General features: G+C 41.7%; 1 protein-coding gene across 1 annotated transcript in view; it reads left to right on the forward strand.

Annotated features, from left to right (window-relative positions):
- cacna2d4a (calcium channel, voltage-dependent, alpha 2/delta subunit 4a) overlaps positions 1–18,805 on the forward strand; it is a 366,454-nt gene that overhangs the window by 87,467 nt on the left and 260,182 nt on the right. The window contains exons 14-16 of the mRNA XM_063059526.1: positions 4,097–4,177; positions 6,875–6,949; positions 18,561–18,647. Of these exons, the coding sequence (XP_062915596.1) occupies positions 4,097–4,177; positions 6,875–6,949; positions 18,561–18,647 (243 nt within the window). The remainder of the gene's footprint in view (positions 1–4,096; positions 4,178–6,874; positions 6,950–18,560; positions 18,648–18,805) is intronic.

Below are 18,805 nucleotides of genomic sequence, written 5' to 3' on the forward strand. Positions count from 1 at the left end.
AGGATGGCAGTTTCATGAGCCAATGGGAACTTGGGGAGAGAAGTTAAGTGGACAGCTTTGGAGAATTAGTCCACAACTACCAGAATGGTAGTGTTCCCACCTGACGGAGGCTGGCCAGTGATGAAGAGGTGGGACCAGGGACAGTGAGGCACAGGCAGTGGGCAGATCCAACCCTACAGGTGCTGACATAATATCTTGTTCTGAGCACAAGTGGGGTAGGCAAGGATGAAGTTGTGGACATCCTAGGATATAGAAGGCCACCAAATCATCTCTTTCTAAATTCCAGGGTCCATTGAATCTCTGGATGGCCAATCAGCAGAAAGAGTGCCCCATTCCAACACCCTGGGGCACACAGTGGCAGGGACAAACAGCCATTTGGGAGGTTCCCCCACCTGGGCTTGGATCCAACTATTGGACAGACCTCACCTCTGTTTATGTTCCCTAAATCATGGGTAAACTATACATGAGCAAGGAATGACACTGTCCTCGGAGATGTCAAACTGGGAGGAGAGAGCATCACCCTTAGTTTTGCTGCCAGGATGGTAGTAGTAGTAGTAGGCATCCGTTAGTCTCGTGAGACCATGGATTTGCGCCTTGGAAGGTTTCCAGGGCGCAGGCCTGGGCAAGGTTGTATGGAAGACTGGCAGTTGCCCATGCTGCAAGTCTCCCCTCTCCACACCACCAATGTTGTCCAAGGAAAGGGCAATAGGGCCAATACAGCTTGGCACCGGTGTTGTCACAGAGCAATGTGTGGTTAAGTGCCTTGCTCAAGAACACAACACGCTGCCTCAGCTGAGGTTCGAACTAGTGACCTTCCGATCACTAGACCGACGCCTTAACCACTTGGCCACGCGCCAACACCGGGATGGTAGATGAGGATGAAATTAAACCAAGTAAAGAAGAGAGCCCAATGGGCTTGACAGGAGTTGAGTTTCTTGGCGTCACAGATGTAGGAGAGGTTCATGTGGTCTGTCCATGCCAGAGAAGGGTGCTCTGCCTCCTCCAACCAATGTCCCAATGCCTCTAGTGTCTCCTTGGCAGCCAGAAGTTCTCAGTTCCCGACATAGTTGCTCTCTGCAGGAGTCAAGTGATGGGGATAAAAAAGCACAGGGGTGTAGTGGATTACTTACAGAAGAATGCTGTGAGAGTACATCTTCAATTCTTACAACCTCGATGATGAGTGAACAGGATGCATCTGGTTGTTACAACACTGGGACAGTGGTGAAGCACCACTTTAGTTCTGTGAATGCTTAGCCTGCCTCACTTGTCCCTTGGAATCCTGCAGAGCTCTTCTTGGTGAGTGCAATGAAACTGATGTTTCTGATGAAGCAGCGATTAAAAATTTGCAAACCCCATGAAGCATCTCACCTGTTTGACTGTGGATGGTTTGGGCCACTCTGTGACTGCTGAACTTTACACGGGTCCATTTGAACACTGGAAGGGGTGAGGATGTAGCCCAAGAGTAACATCTGCTCTTTGTGGAACTCACATTTCTCTGGTTTGGCATAAAGGTTGCTCTTGAGGAACTGTCAAAGAACCCTCTGGACGTGCTGGACATGTTTCTGGTGAGAATGGGAATAGATAATAAAACTAGAGAAAAAGAATTTTAACAAAGGTGCAAGTCTCTAAGTAAGAACTGGAATCCAATCGTAAACAAATTTGGACATTGGAAACCTGACTGGATGAGGACTAACCAATCAGGAGAGATGAATAATGGGGTATTAATACCACTGGAACAGACATGCCCAGCTATCATCCCTGATGAAGATGGCAGAGTTTATCATCGAAATGTTGGTTAAAATTGATACCTGTACCCAGCTGGAAGCCCGAGAGAGTTTATTCGTAGATAGGAATGTCATCCAAATACATAGATATGAACTGATTTAACATGCTCTAGAGCACATCATTGACCAGGGCCTGCAAAACAGCCGGGGTGCTGGCCAGACCAAATAGCATCACGACATGCTTATAGTGACCTGTGGAGGTATTGAATGCTGTCTTTCACTCGCCTCCTTCTTGGATGCAAACCAGGTTGTAAGCAGTGTGCTGATCTATCTTGGAGAATATGGTTGCTTCCTGAAGATGTTCAAATGCAGAGGCAAGTCAAGGGAGAAGGTAGCGGTTCTTCACCATGATGTTGTTGAGGGGCCGATAATCAATTCAGAGATGAAACTTGCCATCCATTTTCTTTACAAAAAAGAAGACCACCCCGATAGCAAGGTTGACAGATGGATAAATCTTAATGCTGCTGCTTCCTTGATGTTTTTCCATGGCCACAGTTTCAGGACAAGGAAAAGAGCCAGCCCTGGGGAGGACTTGCCCTTTTCTTTGGTGCAGGTCCGAGAGTCGGTGGGCAGCCTCCTGACCCCATACTGGAAGATCAAACACTCTCCCTTGAACTCAACTATGAATTGTTGTGGAAAGACAGGGCTACAAGAGAACCTTTTTCTCAAAGAGCCTTGAACAAGCTGAATGTGGGTCTGTCGAAGACAATTCCCATGTAAGCCAGTTTACAGACATCATCTCTGAACTAACTTGACTAGGCTTGGAAAGTCAGCACACACTGGGTAATAAAGTTCCCGCAGCTATTGGGGTTACCGGAGTATCTGCATGGTGGAGGAATATTCAGTTCTGAACTGGAAACTGCTCAGGGAATCAGGCATTAGTGGCTGAGGCCGATGAGACTGTTATAAAAGAGGATGTAGAAAATGTTGGGAGTGGGACTGTCCTGGCTTAAGGCTGTTGAATTGCAGCAACAAAAGTGGTAATGGCTGCCAGCTGATTCTGGCTATTGATAGTGAGCTGCTGAACTATGCCACTGAGATCAATAATGACTGCCATCTAATTCTGGCAGTCTGTGGTGAGTTATCGAACTGTTGCTGTCTGCCAATTTGTATTGGTCTTGCTGTTCTGAAAGCAATTGTTGCACTGCCCGAGCCATTTCTGCAAACACAGCCTCCACTGACTTTCACCTCTCCTTCATCTGACTAACAAACGTTGGTTTGGCTGGGCTTGCCATTCTGCGAGCAGTTATCACACTGCATGAGCCACTTCTGTCAACTCTGATCTGCCAAGGTCAGCTGTTCTCTCTCTTCATGGGTCCCGTTCTAGGGGTCTTGCTGTCTTGCTGACACAGTGTTCGGTGATGGCCCAAGTGCAGAGGGAGAAACACAGCGGCACAATGATTAATTCACCGAGTTTTAATGAGAACTGCACAAAACAAAAGGAAAAATAATAAATACTAGGCCAACAGGGCCACCAACTAAGCTCTCAAACTGAAATCTAATGCCATCACTGCAGCTTGGAAACAGTAACTAAATACTAAACTAGTACCGCTCCTTTGCAGCGTCACTCGAAATTGGAGTATTCTTTCCTAGAACATGGAATAAGGTAAGCAGGGTGTGTTGTCATTGCTATGATTTGAAGACTCGACAAAACTGAAAAGAAAGGAAGGGAGTTAAATACAACCACAAGTAAACACTAATTGGCTGGAATGTGCATCCTCACAAGTGTGATTGCTAATCCCTTTCAACTGCCTGCCTGTGAGGCACCCAGACTCTGCAGCAGGGTCCATGGCTGTGACAGGAATAAGCACAACTACTCTTTAAAAGAGCCATTGCAGACATTTTAGCTGTACTCCTTTGGATTTATTTTTACAAATCACCTGCTACAATACTAGGAAATTCTGGATTAGTGTAATGCTTACAATCCTTTTTCTCATATCCTTGCCAAATGCTTCATATCTTTCATCTGTTTTCCTCAAAATTAAGTATCTCTCTAAGGCTTCCAAGGTTGTAATTAATAGCGAACTGACCATCTCGCCTGGATTCCTCTACCCCAGAACCCGAGATTCCATATCTAAGTCTTATCAATGGCTCCAAAAAGATATTGCTCTTAAGCACCTGTGATTTCTTCTTTCATAAGTTCTCCAAGGTAGCAACTGACCTAGATTTAGTCCACTGTGTATACCTTCTGAACCATTCACGGTCAAAGTGATAACTGCATTTTATAATAGTAGCAATAAAGATGATAAAGACAGTGATACTGAGTATGCTTGGTTCTTAGCTTAACCTTCCTTCTCACAATAATTCTGCAGAGAGCACATGGAATTCTCCTGGGGGTTGCAGGTTCAGATGTTCCATTGAGAGAACTATTGAAACTAGCTCCGAGGTATAAGGTAGGTTGTCAACTGTATCAATGCCTTTCATATTTGGAATATGATCAAGAAGGCTATTAAAAATCTTAAAGCTGCACATTGGTTAATGCATTCAATTGTTTTTTCTTCAGTGCCAGATAGGAGTAGGTTTAATAACTAAGCTGAATATAGATATCAAAAACGCCTCACTGCACCATATATTTCAGGGGTTGTTTTTGATGACTATACATCTCATAGAATCATAGTGTTATATAGCACAGAACAGACCTTTCAACCCAATGTCTACACCAACCAGGTTGCCTACCTAAGGTAGTTCTGTTGGCCTTGTTTGCCTCTGATGGTGTGGGATGTCAAACTTCAGTACCTCCTGGCAGATTGCCACTAAGCTAATCCCATTTGCCTGCATTGGGCATCTTTCGAAACCTTTCCTATCCATGTACCTTCTAAATGTCTTTTAACTGTTGTAATTGAACTTGCTTCTACCACTTCATCTAGCAGTTTGTTCCATATTCTCACCATCATCTGTGTGAAAAACATGCCCCTCATGTTCTCCCTTTCACCCTAAACCTATCCTGTCCTGGGAAGCAGACTGTGATCTACAACCATCATGATATTATATTTCTCTGAGGTACCCCACAGCCTCCTACCTTCCGGGCAAAAAAGCTCCTTATAACTCTTTCTCTCTCACTTTTAAAAGCCTCCACTTCCCAGACATTCCTTTACTTGCAAATAACCTTTCCCAATCAATCTTTATAAGTTCCCATCTAATGCCATCAAAATTATCTTTGCCCAATTGTGATAGTAACTTGGGGGTCAGTCTTATCTTATTCCATAACTATTTTAAAACTAATTAAATTACAGTCATTGATCCCAAGTTGCTTCTTCATTGACCCTCCGGCTATGAGCCCTCCCTCATTTCCCAAGAGCAGGTTGTGTATTGCCCCCTCTCTTGTAGGGCCATATACATGCTGCATAAGAAAATTTTCCTGGATACAATTAAAATAACAAATTCCGCCTCATCTAAGCCCTTAGCTTTATATATGGCATTTCCAGTCAATGTTAGAAAAGTAAAAGACATAAAATGCTGGAGGAACCCAGCAGGCCAGGCAGCATCTACAGAAAAGAGTAAACAGTCAACATTTCTTGCCGAAGTCCTGAAGAAGGGCCTCAACATGAAACATCCCCCTACTTACTTCTCCTTATGTACTTGCAAAGACCCTTCATCAGGACTAGAAAGGAAGGGAGAAGATGCCAGAATAAAAAGTTGGGAGGGGGAGGGGAAGGAGACAAGGTGGAAGGTGATAGATGAAGCCAGGTGGGTGGTGGAGGTGGAAGAGGCACAGGGCTGGAGCAGAAGGAATCTGCCAGGAAAGGAGAGTGAACCATGGGAGAAAGGAAAGGAGGAGAGGTACTGGGGGGTGGGGGGGTGATAGGCCGGTGAGGAGAAGAAGTAAGAGACCAGAGTGGGGAATAGAAGAAGAAGGAAGGGGGAGGAAAATATTATATGAAGGAGAAATCAATGTTCATGCAACCTCGGTAGGTTTATAAAAGATATTGAGAGACAATTTGTCTCTAGGGATGGAGACAGAAAGATCATGAAAGGAGAGAGAGTTATCAGAAATGGACCAAGTGAATTTAAGGACAGGGTGGAAGCTGAAAGCAAAGTTGATGAAATTATGAGCTCAGCATGGGTGCATGAAGCAGCACCAATGCAGCCATCAATGTAACACAGAAAGAGTTGGGGAGCATTACTGAGGAAGGCTTGGAATATGGACTGCTCCACATAGCCGATGAAAAGGCAGGCATAGCTGGGACCCATGCAGGTGCCTATAATCATTAACAACTTGATTGGAATGTCTAATGATGAACAAGCTTTCAGATCACTAAGGAACTGCTTTATGTTTCATACATTATTGATTCCTATTCAGAAAGTGGGAGAATTGAAGTCTTACATGGCTTTCTTGGACTTTCTTCAGCAGATCCACTGGTCCCTGCATATCAGAAAGGCACCACAACAGCCTATTTTTCCTTTCACTGAGATATTTGCCCATTTCGTGCAACTGTACTTTTGTACCAGTTCCTTTCCTCTAAAACTGTAATTTTGTACTTTTCCTTTTCCCCTTCATTTAACATGACACAGCTACCTTATTTCATGTCTTTCTCCTACCTTATCTTCCAAATGGTAGATTTAATTATTCAGCCAGGACTTTTAGCCACTTTGTTTTCTCATTTTTTCTCCTAACTCATCAAGCAAATTTACCTTTGATTCTATCTTTTCCTAGCAACTTGCCTTCTGTTATTGTTGCTGTAAATGAATGAATTCTCTCAGTAATCCTTACTCACATTGAGTTATTGTGGTATTCAGCCACTCACAGAAGCAGCAACGTGAGTGTGGACATTCTCAGTAAGAATTATTTTATATTCAAAGGCAAGTAGTGCCCCCTTAAGTTCCGATTCTACATGAAACATAAGCAATAGACGTGCATGCAACATCTTGTAATAGTCTTAACAATAAAGAGGAATAAATCAATAGCTATCACTAACTACTGTTGTAACAAAATGCAGTTGCCTTCTTCTCCCAAACAGGTTTGACTATTAACTCTGTGTGAATGCAGATTGAGAAGAGAGAAAAAAAACATTTACTTGAGTGAATTTTTCTTCGCTGTTGTGTCACAACTGTTTTAAAATTTTCTTTCCTTTATCATGTTCTTCATGCAGCTTGGAGTCCATGGTTATGCATTTCTGAATACCAATAATGGTTATATACTTGCTCATCCTGATCTCCGACCCTTGGTAGGTGATTTTAATCATTCTATTTTGATGCAAGCAAACTTGTACAATGAGAAAGAATTGAATTAAAAGAGCTACTACCATGAGAAGAGATGGTTTAGAATGAGTGAGCCTTCTGGTCACATTTCAAGTAAGAGTAGTGCTCAATGACACAAGCTGAAACAGAACCTGTCCTTAGTCTGCAATTGCCATTTGAAAAGACAATGCAATTACACAATAATAGGAATGAATATCAGTTTTAAACTTTGAGTAGAGGAAGTGCTTCCTTTGGCACCAGACCTGAAAATTCTACTGGATTGTTTTAAGTCTCCCTGATTTGAAGGATAATCTGCTATGTACTTTGCACAAGCAGGGGGAAGTATCAAACTTCAGCTTGTAACTGGTGCAACTTTAATTCAAAAGTTCAAAATGCATACACTTATAATCAATGAATGTATGAATTATACAACCTTGAGATTTGTTTGCCCACAAGTAGCCACAAAGCAAGAAACCCGAAAGAACCCAATTAAGAAAGAAATTAAAATAAAAGACCAACACCCGATGCACAAGAGAAATAAATAAAAGCACAAATCATGCAAACAATTGAAGTGAACTACAACATTCCAAACCAAAACTGAGTCCTCAGTTCACCAAAGTAGTAAGGTAGTGTGGGAAACACTTTCCCTTGGGGTTTCTTCCTCCCTGTCCTGAATTTTGTCAGGTCACTTTTACGATGCCAGTGAGTGCAAGACATGCATGGGGATATATTGAGAAAAATGATATATTTGTTTGTAGTTTGGGAAATCTACTTGCCAGTATTAATAGTGGAGATAGATTCGCTCTACCACAGGGCTGAACGTACAATCAGAGCCAAACGACACCAAAAAAGACTATAAAACATTGAAATTTTAAAGGAACATCTGAGAAGGTATTGAACGGCTTGAGCCTCTTTAACAGAATCATATAGAAGCTACCCCATCCACTCACGGTGTCAATCTCTTCCTGATCCCACGATGGCAAAGCTCTGGATCCCATGTAGAAATGTTCAGCTGCATCAGAACCCACAGAAACTAGAATAGAAGCAAGTCATTCTTGACTTCACTGGGACTAATAAGGAGAAAGTGTATGTTTGTATAGATACATGCATTTAAGTACATATTAAATAGACCTAGAAAACAAGGAATCTTATGTCAGAATGCTGTATCTGGATTTCAGTTCGACATTCAACACAACTGTATGACAGACTCTGGTGAACAAACTGCTACTCTTCAGTCTAAATGCACTACCATGCAACTGGATGTTGGACTTCCTAACAAACAGGGGTCAGATAGTCAGGATGCACAACCGCTCCTCCTTCCCCATCATTCGCAACACAGGTGCCTCCCAGGGCTGTGTGCTGGACCCACCGCTGTACACTCTGCTCACACATTACTGAATAACCAAACGCCTGAATAATCACATTGTCAAGTTCGCCAGTGACACGATGGATGCTGCTTTTCTGCGACAGTGTTTCATGTAGATGTGCTCAATGGCTGGGAGGGCTTTAGCCATGATGTTCTGGGCCATATCCACTACTTTTTGTAGGATTTTCCATTCAAGGGGATTGGTGTTTCTATACTATGCTGTGTTGCAGCCAGACAATATACTCTCTGCTACACATCTATAGAAGTTTGTCAAAGATTTAGATGTCATGCCAAATCTCCACAAACTTCTAAGGAAGTAGAGGTGCTACCATGCTTTCTTTGTATTTGCACTTATGTGCTAGGCCCAGGACAGGTCCTCTTAAATGATAACACCGAGGAATTTAAAGTTGCTGACCCTCTCCACCTCTGATCCTCCAATGAGAACTGGCTCATGGACCTCTGGTTTCCCTCTCCTGAAGTCAGGCATCAGCTCCTTGGTTTTGCTGACACTGAGCAAGAGGTTTTGCAGCTATGGTGATAGAGCTAAATAATAGCAAATTTATTGTACACTGTATTTCATTGATGTCCAATAGTTCTGCTGAAATACCATTCTAAGGTGATAGTTCAGCATCTTATAGGCAATCCCTTGTGATGAGGACAAGCTAATAACTGGTCAGTTGGAACATGAAAGGCTTCATTGCCTGGTTTTTGACTTCCTCCAAGTGAAGTCTCCCATTCTCCGAATTTCATTTTTAGATATGAATCATGTGGGTTTGATGATTTTCTGAAATAGACTTGCATGTGTTTTTGTAACTGTTTTCAAAATTCTCCAAGTGATCACACAAGGAAGCCAGAAATGATTAGGGTGATTGCTGTAATGAGCAGGTGTATTCAGGCCAATGTCACTTTTCTGTAGCCTCAGGCTGCTCATTTAAAACGCTTTTAAGAATGGTGTCCCAATTATGTCACCTTGTTCTGAAGGGATGTGGCTGCCACTCAAATATCATATGACTAAATTTTTTAACAGGTCTTCAAGAGCTGGCTGAATTGTATTTAGATTTAACACAGCATTCATGCAATTTGCAAATGATCAATTTTATGCTTGATAGATTACTGAACATCAAGAGTGATGCGCTCATTCTGCCAAATCTATAACTTAAAACGATATAGGTTAAAGTAAACAAGTCCAGTAGGTTGGCTGGACATAAAGCATGGAAGGTCTGATAGGCTAAACTGCATTTTCTTTAAAGCTAAGGCCGATTAACTCAGAACATAGATTGGCACAGGGAATTGTGATATCACAGCTACTAAGGAAACACACAGTAGTTGAGAAATGAATAGGTCTGGCAGCTCAGTGTTCTGGGGTCCTGATGCTTCCAGTATGACAGAGGTGAAGTAAGTGAGGAAGGGGAATTGCACTATTGATTATCGAGACATCATGGCAGTATGTGGAGAGGATATCCTGTGTTATCGGGTAGTGGATATATAGAGACCACTTTGTAGGAGAGCTTTGATTCCTTTTGCAATTGTTACTATGAACCATAATATCAGCAAACTGAGATTGGGACAGCAGACAGAACTTCCATCACAACAATCAGACAGTGGGTGTGTGCTCTTTGCATTGTTTTCGAAGCTGAAATATCTGCTTTCAATTCTTCAAAATGGTTGCCTCACAGATACACTAATGTATCTCATCCATTCCTGATTAAAAACAACAAGCTTCTAACTGCTAAAAGCCCAATGGTACTGATGCTAGACTCCTAAACACTGCTTAACATTGAGCACAGGTATCAAGGCTTTTTACCACACTTTCCAATGTACAAATTGTTTTGTGCATCAGCATTCTTCTTCAGCTCCTGATCATTAAAGAATCCAGCTAAGCACACTGTCCTAATATGTTATAAGACCATAAGATATAGGAGCAGAATTAGGCCATTTGGTGCATCGAGTCTTCTCTGCCATTTCATCTTGGCTAATCCATTTCATTCTCCGCTCCAATCTCCTGCCTTATTCCCATATTCATTCATGCCCTGACTAATCAAGAATTTATCAAGCTGTGCCTTAGGTATACCCACAGTTGCTTGTGACAAAAAAATTCAGAGATTTAGCACTCTCTGGCTAAAGAAATTCCTCCTCATCTCCTTACTGAATGTTCATCCCTCTATTCTGAGGCTGCTTCTCCTGATCTTCGACTCCATCACCATAGGAAACATCTTCTCCACATCCACTTTATCAAGGCCTTTCAACATTTGATGGGTTTCAATGAGAACTTCCCTCATTTTTCTAAATTCCAGTGAGTACAGGCCCAGAGCCATCAAATGCTTCTCATATGACAAGCATTGCATTTCCAAAATCACTTTTGTGAACCTCCTTTGAACTCTCTCCAATGTCAGCACACCCTTTCTTAGATAAGGGGCCCAATCTTTTCACAATACTCCAAGTGAGGCTTCACCAGTGCCTTATAAAGCCTCAACATTACATTCTTACTTTTTATATTCTAGTCCTCTCAAAATGAATGCTAACATTGCATTTGCCTTTCTCACTACAGACTCAACCTGCAAATTAATCTTTAGGGAATCCTGTATGAGGGCTCCCAAGTCCTTTAGCACCTCAGATTTTTGAATTTTCTCTCCATTTAGAAAATAGTCTTGCCACATTGTTCCTGGGACATGTGCTATTCCTACTCTCTGTCTCATCTACAATACACATGCCCAGTGCTGCCATGAATAGAGCCCGTCCTCTAGTTAACTAATGCAATCTCTCAAGTTGAGTAAGATGTTCTCCAGAGGTGTTATCTATTGGTGAATCCTCATGTGGCTGTTAAAATATCTGCAAGTCAATACAAGCTGTGAGATGTGATGTTGATGGGAAGAGGTGAATTTAGTGCTATCTGTCTAGTAGAGCAGTTCATGCAGTATTGCATTTGCAAATATAATCACTGAGCTTGGCCACATATGTGATAATGTTAATTTTTTTCTGTCATTACATTCAAGTTTTAACTTGGGCAATTATCATTTTCCACAGATTTATAACTGTGTGTTTGGAGGAACTCCACTCTCCCTTAGGGTAGATGAAAATCCCTATTTACTTTTCCAGCATTGTTCAAAAATTTAAATGCCTACATTCACTTCTTAATAAATCAAAATATACTAGAAATACTTAGCAGGTCAAACAGCATCTGTAGAGAGAAAGAAAAACAAGAGTTAGCATTTCAAGTTATTAATTTTTCATCAAATTCACTTTATCCCAGGACAGATTCAAGTAGAACAATTCCCAGAAACAAACACAGCTGCAATACACCTCCCCTTTAAGTTTTAAGTAGTGCAACTTGGAAATGATACCAGTTCTCCTGCTAGTGTATGATGCCAGCAAAAAGCGTGGGCAATTCTGGCTGCATACAGAAGTCTTTATAATGAGCTGCCAGCATGGAAATCGTGTGCTTTCCACACTTCACTGAACAAAAATATGTTAATCATGCATTGGGATTCCTTTCTGCTTTTGTTGGTTATCTTATTTAACCCACCAGTGAAAACTATTAGTGAAAAAAAGGGTTTGCATTCTACCGCAATAAATGCTGCTGTTTATTGTGTTCTTCAGTTTCAAATTGAAATGCCAAAAGTGGCCAAAAATTTTAGTACCCCTTAATATGTGCACTTAATTGGGTTAGCAATGAAGCTTAACTGACAGAGCATTGTACTGCAAATGTACCAGCTGTAAAATGCACAGTAATTACTTTCCAGGCTTCACTAACATCGTTCCCAAATCCTAAACTCAACCTGGTCCTCTCAACAACAGGATTTTTTTTCTCCACCTTGTGTACTGAAGTTAACATTATATTATTGAAAAACTTTGGAGGATGCACTCTGTTGAATTATAGCAGTATTTAAATTCTCCTGGGGCAGCATGGTAGTTTAGCGGTTAGCACAATGCATTATAGTCAGGACAACTGGGTTCATTTCCTGCCACTGCCTGTAAGGAGCATGTACGTTCTCTCCATGACCGTGTGGGCTTCTTCTGGGTGCTCCAGTTTCTTCCCACAGTCCTAAAATGAATCGGCTGGTAGGCTAATTGCTTATTGTAAATTGTCCCCTGATTAGGCTAGGATCAATAGAGGGATTGCTGGGCAGCGTGGCAGATTGTAAACGCTTTCTGTAGCCAGGTAAGAGTCTTTCAATTCTTGTTTGGAGGATTTTCGCCCATTCTTCCTTGCAAAAGGCTTCTAGTTCTGTGAGATTCTTGGGCTGTCTTGCATGCACTGCCCTTTTGAGGTATATCCACAGATTTTCAATCATGCTTAGGTCAGGGGACTGTGACAGCCATGGCAAAACCTTCAGCTTGCGCTTCTTGAGGTAGTCCATTGTGGATTTTGAGGTGTGTTTTGGGATCATTATCTTGTTGTAGAAGCCATCCTCTTTTCATCTTCAGCTTTTTTACAGACGGTGTGGTTTGCTTCCAGAATTTCCCAGTATTTAATTGAATTCATTCTTCCCTCTACCAGTGAAATGTTCCCCGTGCCACTGGCTGCAACACAAGCCCAAAGCATGATCAATTCACTCCCATGCTTAACAGTTGGAGAGGTGTTCTTTTCATGAAATTCTGCACCCTTTTTTCTCCAAACATACCTTTCCTCATTGCGGCCAAAAAAATTCTTTCTTAATTTCATCAGTCCACAGGACTTGTTTCCAAAATGCATCAGGCTTGTTTAGATGTTCCTTTGCAAACGTCTGATGCTCAATTTTGGCCGCAATGAGCCCTTCTTATAAATTGGAATGACATTCGCTTTCGATCAATCGCACGGTAAAGCCCCAGTATTAATAGACTTCTGGAATATCTTTTGCAAAACGGGAGCTAGACTGGAAGCACAACTCTTTAGAATCATAGCTGGTATTTGATCAGGTCCTGGTGCTTTCTTTGGCTGTAATTCCTCGAGAAGCTTCTTAACGCCCGTTACAGTTATAAATGAGATCTGGCAAGTCTGGGGTATTGCGGGGGTCTAAAGTGGGGAGTTCATTCAAATTTTCCCTTGTAAACACAGAGCAAAACTGCTGGTTAAGTGCTTGTGCTTTGTCTGCAGCGAGAGATACAAGACAGCCCCCGGATGGGAGAGAAGAAATTCCAAAAACTTCTTACCTTGTAGATTTAATAAAGCTCCAGAAGGGTTTGGTGTTGTCACTCTTTAAGCTCTCACCTATTACCTCATTAATATACTGATGGTGAGCATTCCTGATGTTTCTATCAATAAGTCGGTGCAAGGATTTAAACTTTTGCCAGTCTTCACTATGACCGGATTTCCTAGCTTTATTATAGAGTCTTTGCTTTCTACGTATTGCACGCCGGGTGGACTGCTTTACCCATGGTAACTTGAACCTGGAAGAGCTCATTTTAGAGGGGACATACTTGTCAATTGCTGCTTGAAGGACCTCTTGGAAGTTGGACCAAAGCATATTAATACTGACCAATGCTAAGTATTCCTTAGTTAGTGACTGGTCGAAATCACTAATAGGTTTTGCAATTCCACTAAAATCTGCTTTCCTATACAGAAATAGTTACATTAAAATAGTGCAAAACAGAAATAATATAAAAAAGTGAGGTAGTGTTCATGGGTTCAATGTCCATTTAAGAATCAGGTGGCAGAGGGGAAGAAGCTGTTCCTGAATTGCTGAGTGTGTGCCTTCAGGCTTCTGCATCTCCTTCCTCTCATCACTCTCATTAACCATCTCAGAATCCTGGATGGAAGCAAACCATAAAGGGACTGCATAAGAAGAATTAGTGATGCCAATGTTCATTCTTAGATACTATACGGTTTAGTTCCGTAAGAAATTTTACTTCTACTAGTGAAACCGGCTTCTCCCTTTAAGATAATGACTTGAGATCAAAAGGAAGCAAATATAGTTGTTCTTCATTAAATGAAAGTTTGAATTCTCACAGGCAGTGTTTAAGAAATTACAAGCAAGCCAACCACAGCTTCACAGCTGCTTTCCTCATTAATTCCAGGGCTGCCAGTGTGACTGTAGAATTGCTTAGGTTGCTGGACACCCCCACACTATTTGGTTGCCATGGAGGCACCCACAACTGATGAAAAAAAGAAGATAAATTCCAAGCATCAACATTTTTAAAATAAAGTACAATTTAAATGAAATGAAAAGTGAATTAAGGTGTATCTGCAAATTAAAAGGGGCATAAGATGTATGTGATTCATAGCAGAATAAGATCCTATAAATAAGGCACTGTGAACGATCATTCTGAGTTCCTGTACCAACCTGTCACCGAAACTGAATACTACCTTTAAATTGTTACTTCCTTTAAAACTATCCTTTCTCACCCTTTTCCATGCTTGAGATTTTCTCTGCCAACAATTCTTTTTTCATGGCACAAACTGGCTTTGACAAGACTGCAACGCTGATATAACAGTACAATTGAAAACAGAGTTTGCTCCAAAAAAAGAGTGACTGCTTCATCTCATTAGTGAAGAGAATGATAATAATTGTTGTTCTGTGGTATTTAATATTTTATGAAAAATGTTCTTTTCTGCAAAGGGATGACTGGTCCTCTGTACGTGCTGTGAAGGCAGAGGAAGGGAATATGATTTTGGACTTTCATCACCAGGTGTCTGAAGCCAAGAACCTGTGTGCAGTGGCATTAAATGCTGAACACCTCATAATTGAGGTTAATTTGCTGCAATCACATTACTCTTCCCTTTATTACAGCAGGTCAAGTGCCAAATGATTACAGGAAGGTGTTAACTAGTGGGTAATCACTCATAGCTGCTTCATCTTATCCCTATAAAATATGATGCTTGTACTAAGCACATCTTTCCCTCCCCACCTCTCTGCTTTCTGCAGGGATTGCTCCCTATGCGACTCCCTTGTCCATTCGTCCTCCCCATCCCTCCCCACTGATCTCCCCCCTGGCACTCATCATTGTAAGTGGAACAAGTGCTAACAATGCCCTTACACTTCCTCCCTTACCACCATTCAGGGCCCCAAACAGTCCTTCCAGGTGAGGTGACACTTCACCTGTGAGTCGGCCGGGGTGATATACTGCGTCCGGTGCTCCCGATGTGGCCTTCTATATATTGGCGAGACCAGACGCAGACTGTGAGATCGTTTTGCTGAACACCTACGCTCTGTCTGCCAGAGAAAGCAGGATCTCCCAGTGGCCACATTTTAATTCCACATCCCATTCCCATTCTGATATGTCTATCCACGGCCTCCTCTACTGTAAAGATGAAGCGACACTCAGGTTGGAGGAACAACACCTTATATTCCGTCTGGGTAGCCTCCAACCTGATGGCATGAACATTGACTTCTCAAACTTCTGCTAATGCCCCACCTCCCCCTTGTACCCCATCCGTTATTTATTTATATACATACATTCTTTCTCTCTCTCTCCTTTGTCTCCCTCTGTCCCTCTGACTATACCCTTTGCCCATCCTCTGAGTTTCCCCCCCCCCTTTTCCCTCTCCCTGGGCCTCCTGTCCCATAATCCTCTCATATCCCTTTTGCCAACCAACTGTCCAGCTCTTGGCTCCATCCCTCCCCCTCCTGTCTTCTCCTATCATTTTGGATCTCCCCTTCCCCCTCCCACTTTCAAATCTCTTACTAGCTCTTCCTTCAGTTAGTCCTGACAAAGTGTCTCGGCCCAAAACGTCGACTGTACCTCTTCCTAGAGATGCTGCCTGGCCTGCTGCATTCACCAGCAACTTTGATGTGTGTTGCTTGAATTTCCAGCATCTGCAGAATTCCTCGTGTTGATGCTTGTCACCATTGGAACCACCATTATCAAAAATTCAGCTGGAATTAGAAGTGAAGCCTTCGAAAACAAATTCTCCTTCAGATGCCAACTTCACTGACTGAAATGTTTATTTTTCATTCTTCTCCAAACAACAGCACCCTTATATCTTTCTCTTCTCAAATCATTAAGAAATACAAACTGACTGGAAGATGATAGAAAACCAAGTCCATGGAGATACACTATCATTTGATGCACATTCCCAGTCATCTACTCTTTTACTGATAGTGTACATATGTGGATATTAGCTCAGAGGTAGGATTTGTCTGTGGGCATGATGGAAAACCTGATACCAACATTCTAGTATTTTGAAGTCAGTCACATTGACAGTAGCGATTTTTATGGAGCTGCGTTTAAATTTTATGGGGGTTCCCAACCTTTTTTATGCTATGGACCCTTACCATTAACTGAGGGGTTCTTGGACCCCAGTTTGGGAACCCCTGCTGTAAAAGAAACTGATGCTTTTGCTAAAGGAAATGTTTGGTACATGTTCAAATCTGTAAAGAGACATTGATAAGTCCAGTAGAGTGGATTGGCCCTCATCAGTCTGAATAAGGAAATGATGAATAACTCCAATAGAGCATTTACAAATGAAATAATAATCCATTCTCTACTGGGTTAGGTTTCAACTTCTATAAGCATAAGTTACATGAATTCTGAGTGTTGCAGTGGAAGCTTAGTATTTTGTCCAGCAAGTTGGCATTACTGCCATTATAGCAATGAATACCAATTAGCAAAAAAGTTTGCAGGCTTTCACAGATGTATGGTGATCTGCTGTATAACAGATTACTAGGACCGATGAAGCACTCCACATTAATTATAGAGCCTTCACAGATCTGGGAGCATTAGTTCTGGTAATGCACGTGGAAGTACAGGAATGCACAAGGGTGCTTGCTGATTTTGTGTGCTTTTGGCTTCCTTTCACTTATTAATTTGTGGTTGCAATTAATGTATACTTTGTGAGTTGTGGGGAAGTTAACATAGTGGACTTAATTTTTTGTTCGTTTCTCTGGATTCAGCAATTGTTGTCAAGGCCAGCATTTATTACTCAATCCTCATTGCCCTTGCGAAGGCGAGGGTGAGCCACCTTCTTAACTATTCCAGCTGTTATGACAAAAGTACTCTGGCAATCATTGTGGGCAGAGAGTTCAAGATTTAGACCCAGCAATAATGAAGACGAGGCAATATACTCCAAATAGGCTGGTGTTGGAACTTGAAGAAGATCACGCAGTGGTTGTGTACCTGAAGCCTTTGTTGTCCTTGATGGTAGAGATCACAGGTTTAGGAAATAGGGAATTATTAGCCTTGTTAAGTAACCAGGGAGCATTTTGTATTTGGTACTGTATGTTCTACAGCCAGCAAGCACCAGTGATGAAGGAAGTGAATGCTTAGGATAGTGAATGGAATACCAATCACGTGGACTGCTGTGCCTGGATAGAATACAGCTCCCTAGGTGTTGTTAGAACTGCAATCATCCAGTCAAGGGGAGGATCTTCTGGGCGCGTACCTTATAGATAGGCTTTGGTGTGTCAGGACAGAAGTCCCTCAGTACATAGTATTCAGCTTCTGAGCTGCTCTTCTAACTACAGTTTTTATATAGATGATTCATATGAGTTTCTCACTGATGACAGAGACCAAAAATTAGAGGAGTGCAGGTTGTCTATGGTTTGTAGCATTGGAGGAAATGAGAGATAGAAGTGGGGTAGAACATAAAGATGGCAATTTTAAAATTGAGATGGTGTTCACCAAGAGCCTGGATAGATCAGCCAAAAGACGGCTAATGACTGAATGAGAATTAGTGTGTGTTAGAATATGGGAAACAGAATTTTGTGTGACCTTAAGAAAAGGTGAAGGAGACATGGTATTGACAACCTAAGTTCAGAATTAATGCTGTCATTTTACTTAATGTTATTAAGGGACATCATGTTGATTGGAAAAAGGAGGAGGCCATGTGCAGATCCTTGAGGGATGCTGGAGGTGAAAGTGAACTGGAAGTGAAGCTACGAAGATATCTTTTCAGCAGATAGGCTTTATGTATTCACAAAGATATTATCATTCCATGAACCTGGTTTTATTTTTGTAAACAGTTTTTCTCTTGCAGGCACAGTGTTATTGAATATGTCCAATTAACACCACAGGAAGACAAGAATTCAAGTCCTTGTCAGTATTGTTCTGAAATTTTGTCTAGGAGATACACAAAAGTGTCTCAGATAATTTTCACTTGCTCCCTTTGGAGAAGATCTGACCTTCAATACACACTTCCCTCCTGTCTTCCTCTGTCACGTAACAAGGACTGAGAGTGAGAATTTAGCATGCAATAGAATTAACTCAGAGAAATTATGCTCTACCGTGGTACAGTACATTTCAGTTCCAGGGTATTGTATTGCTATTGTCTTTTCTTGGTACCTGAACTCATTTTAAATTATTCTTCCTAATTACAGTATAAAGAAGGAAAAAAAGTGAAGCCAAAGCCCAATTATAACAGTGTGGATCTGTCAGAGGTGGAATGGGAGGATGAAGATGAAATTGTGAGTTGATTCTGTTTCATTTTTGTTTTTATTTTTCCTTCCACATCTTCTGCTATATTCCCTCTACCATCCCAAACACGGGGCACTGTGGTTGCTCAGCTCACTTAATTTCAACTTATGTTTTAAGCTTTTCTTTCGGGTTTACCTGCCTCAGAATC

The sequence above is a fragment of the Mobula hypostoma genome, chromosome 9 (assembly GCF_963921235.1).
Source record: "Mobula hypostoma chromosome 9, sMobHyp1.1, whole genome shotgun sequence".
Classification (NCBI taxonomy): domain Eukaryota; kingdom Metazoa; phylum Chordata; class Chondrichthyes; order Myliobatiformes; family Myliobatidae; genus Mobula; species Mobula hypostoma.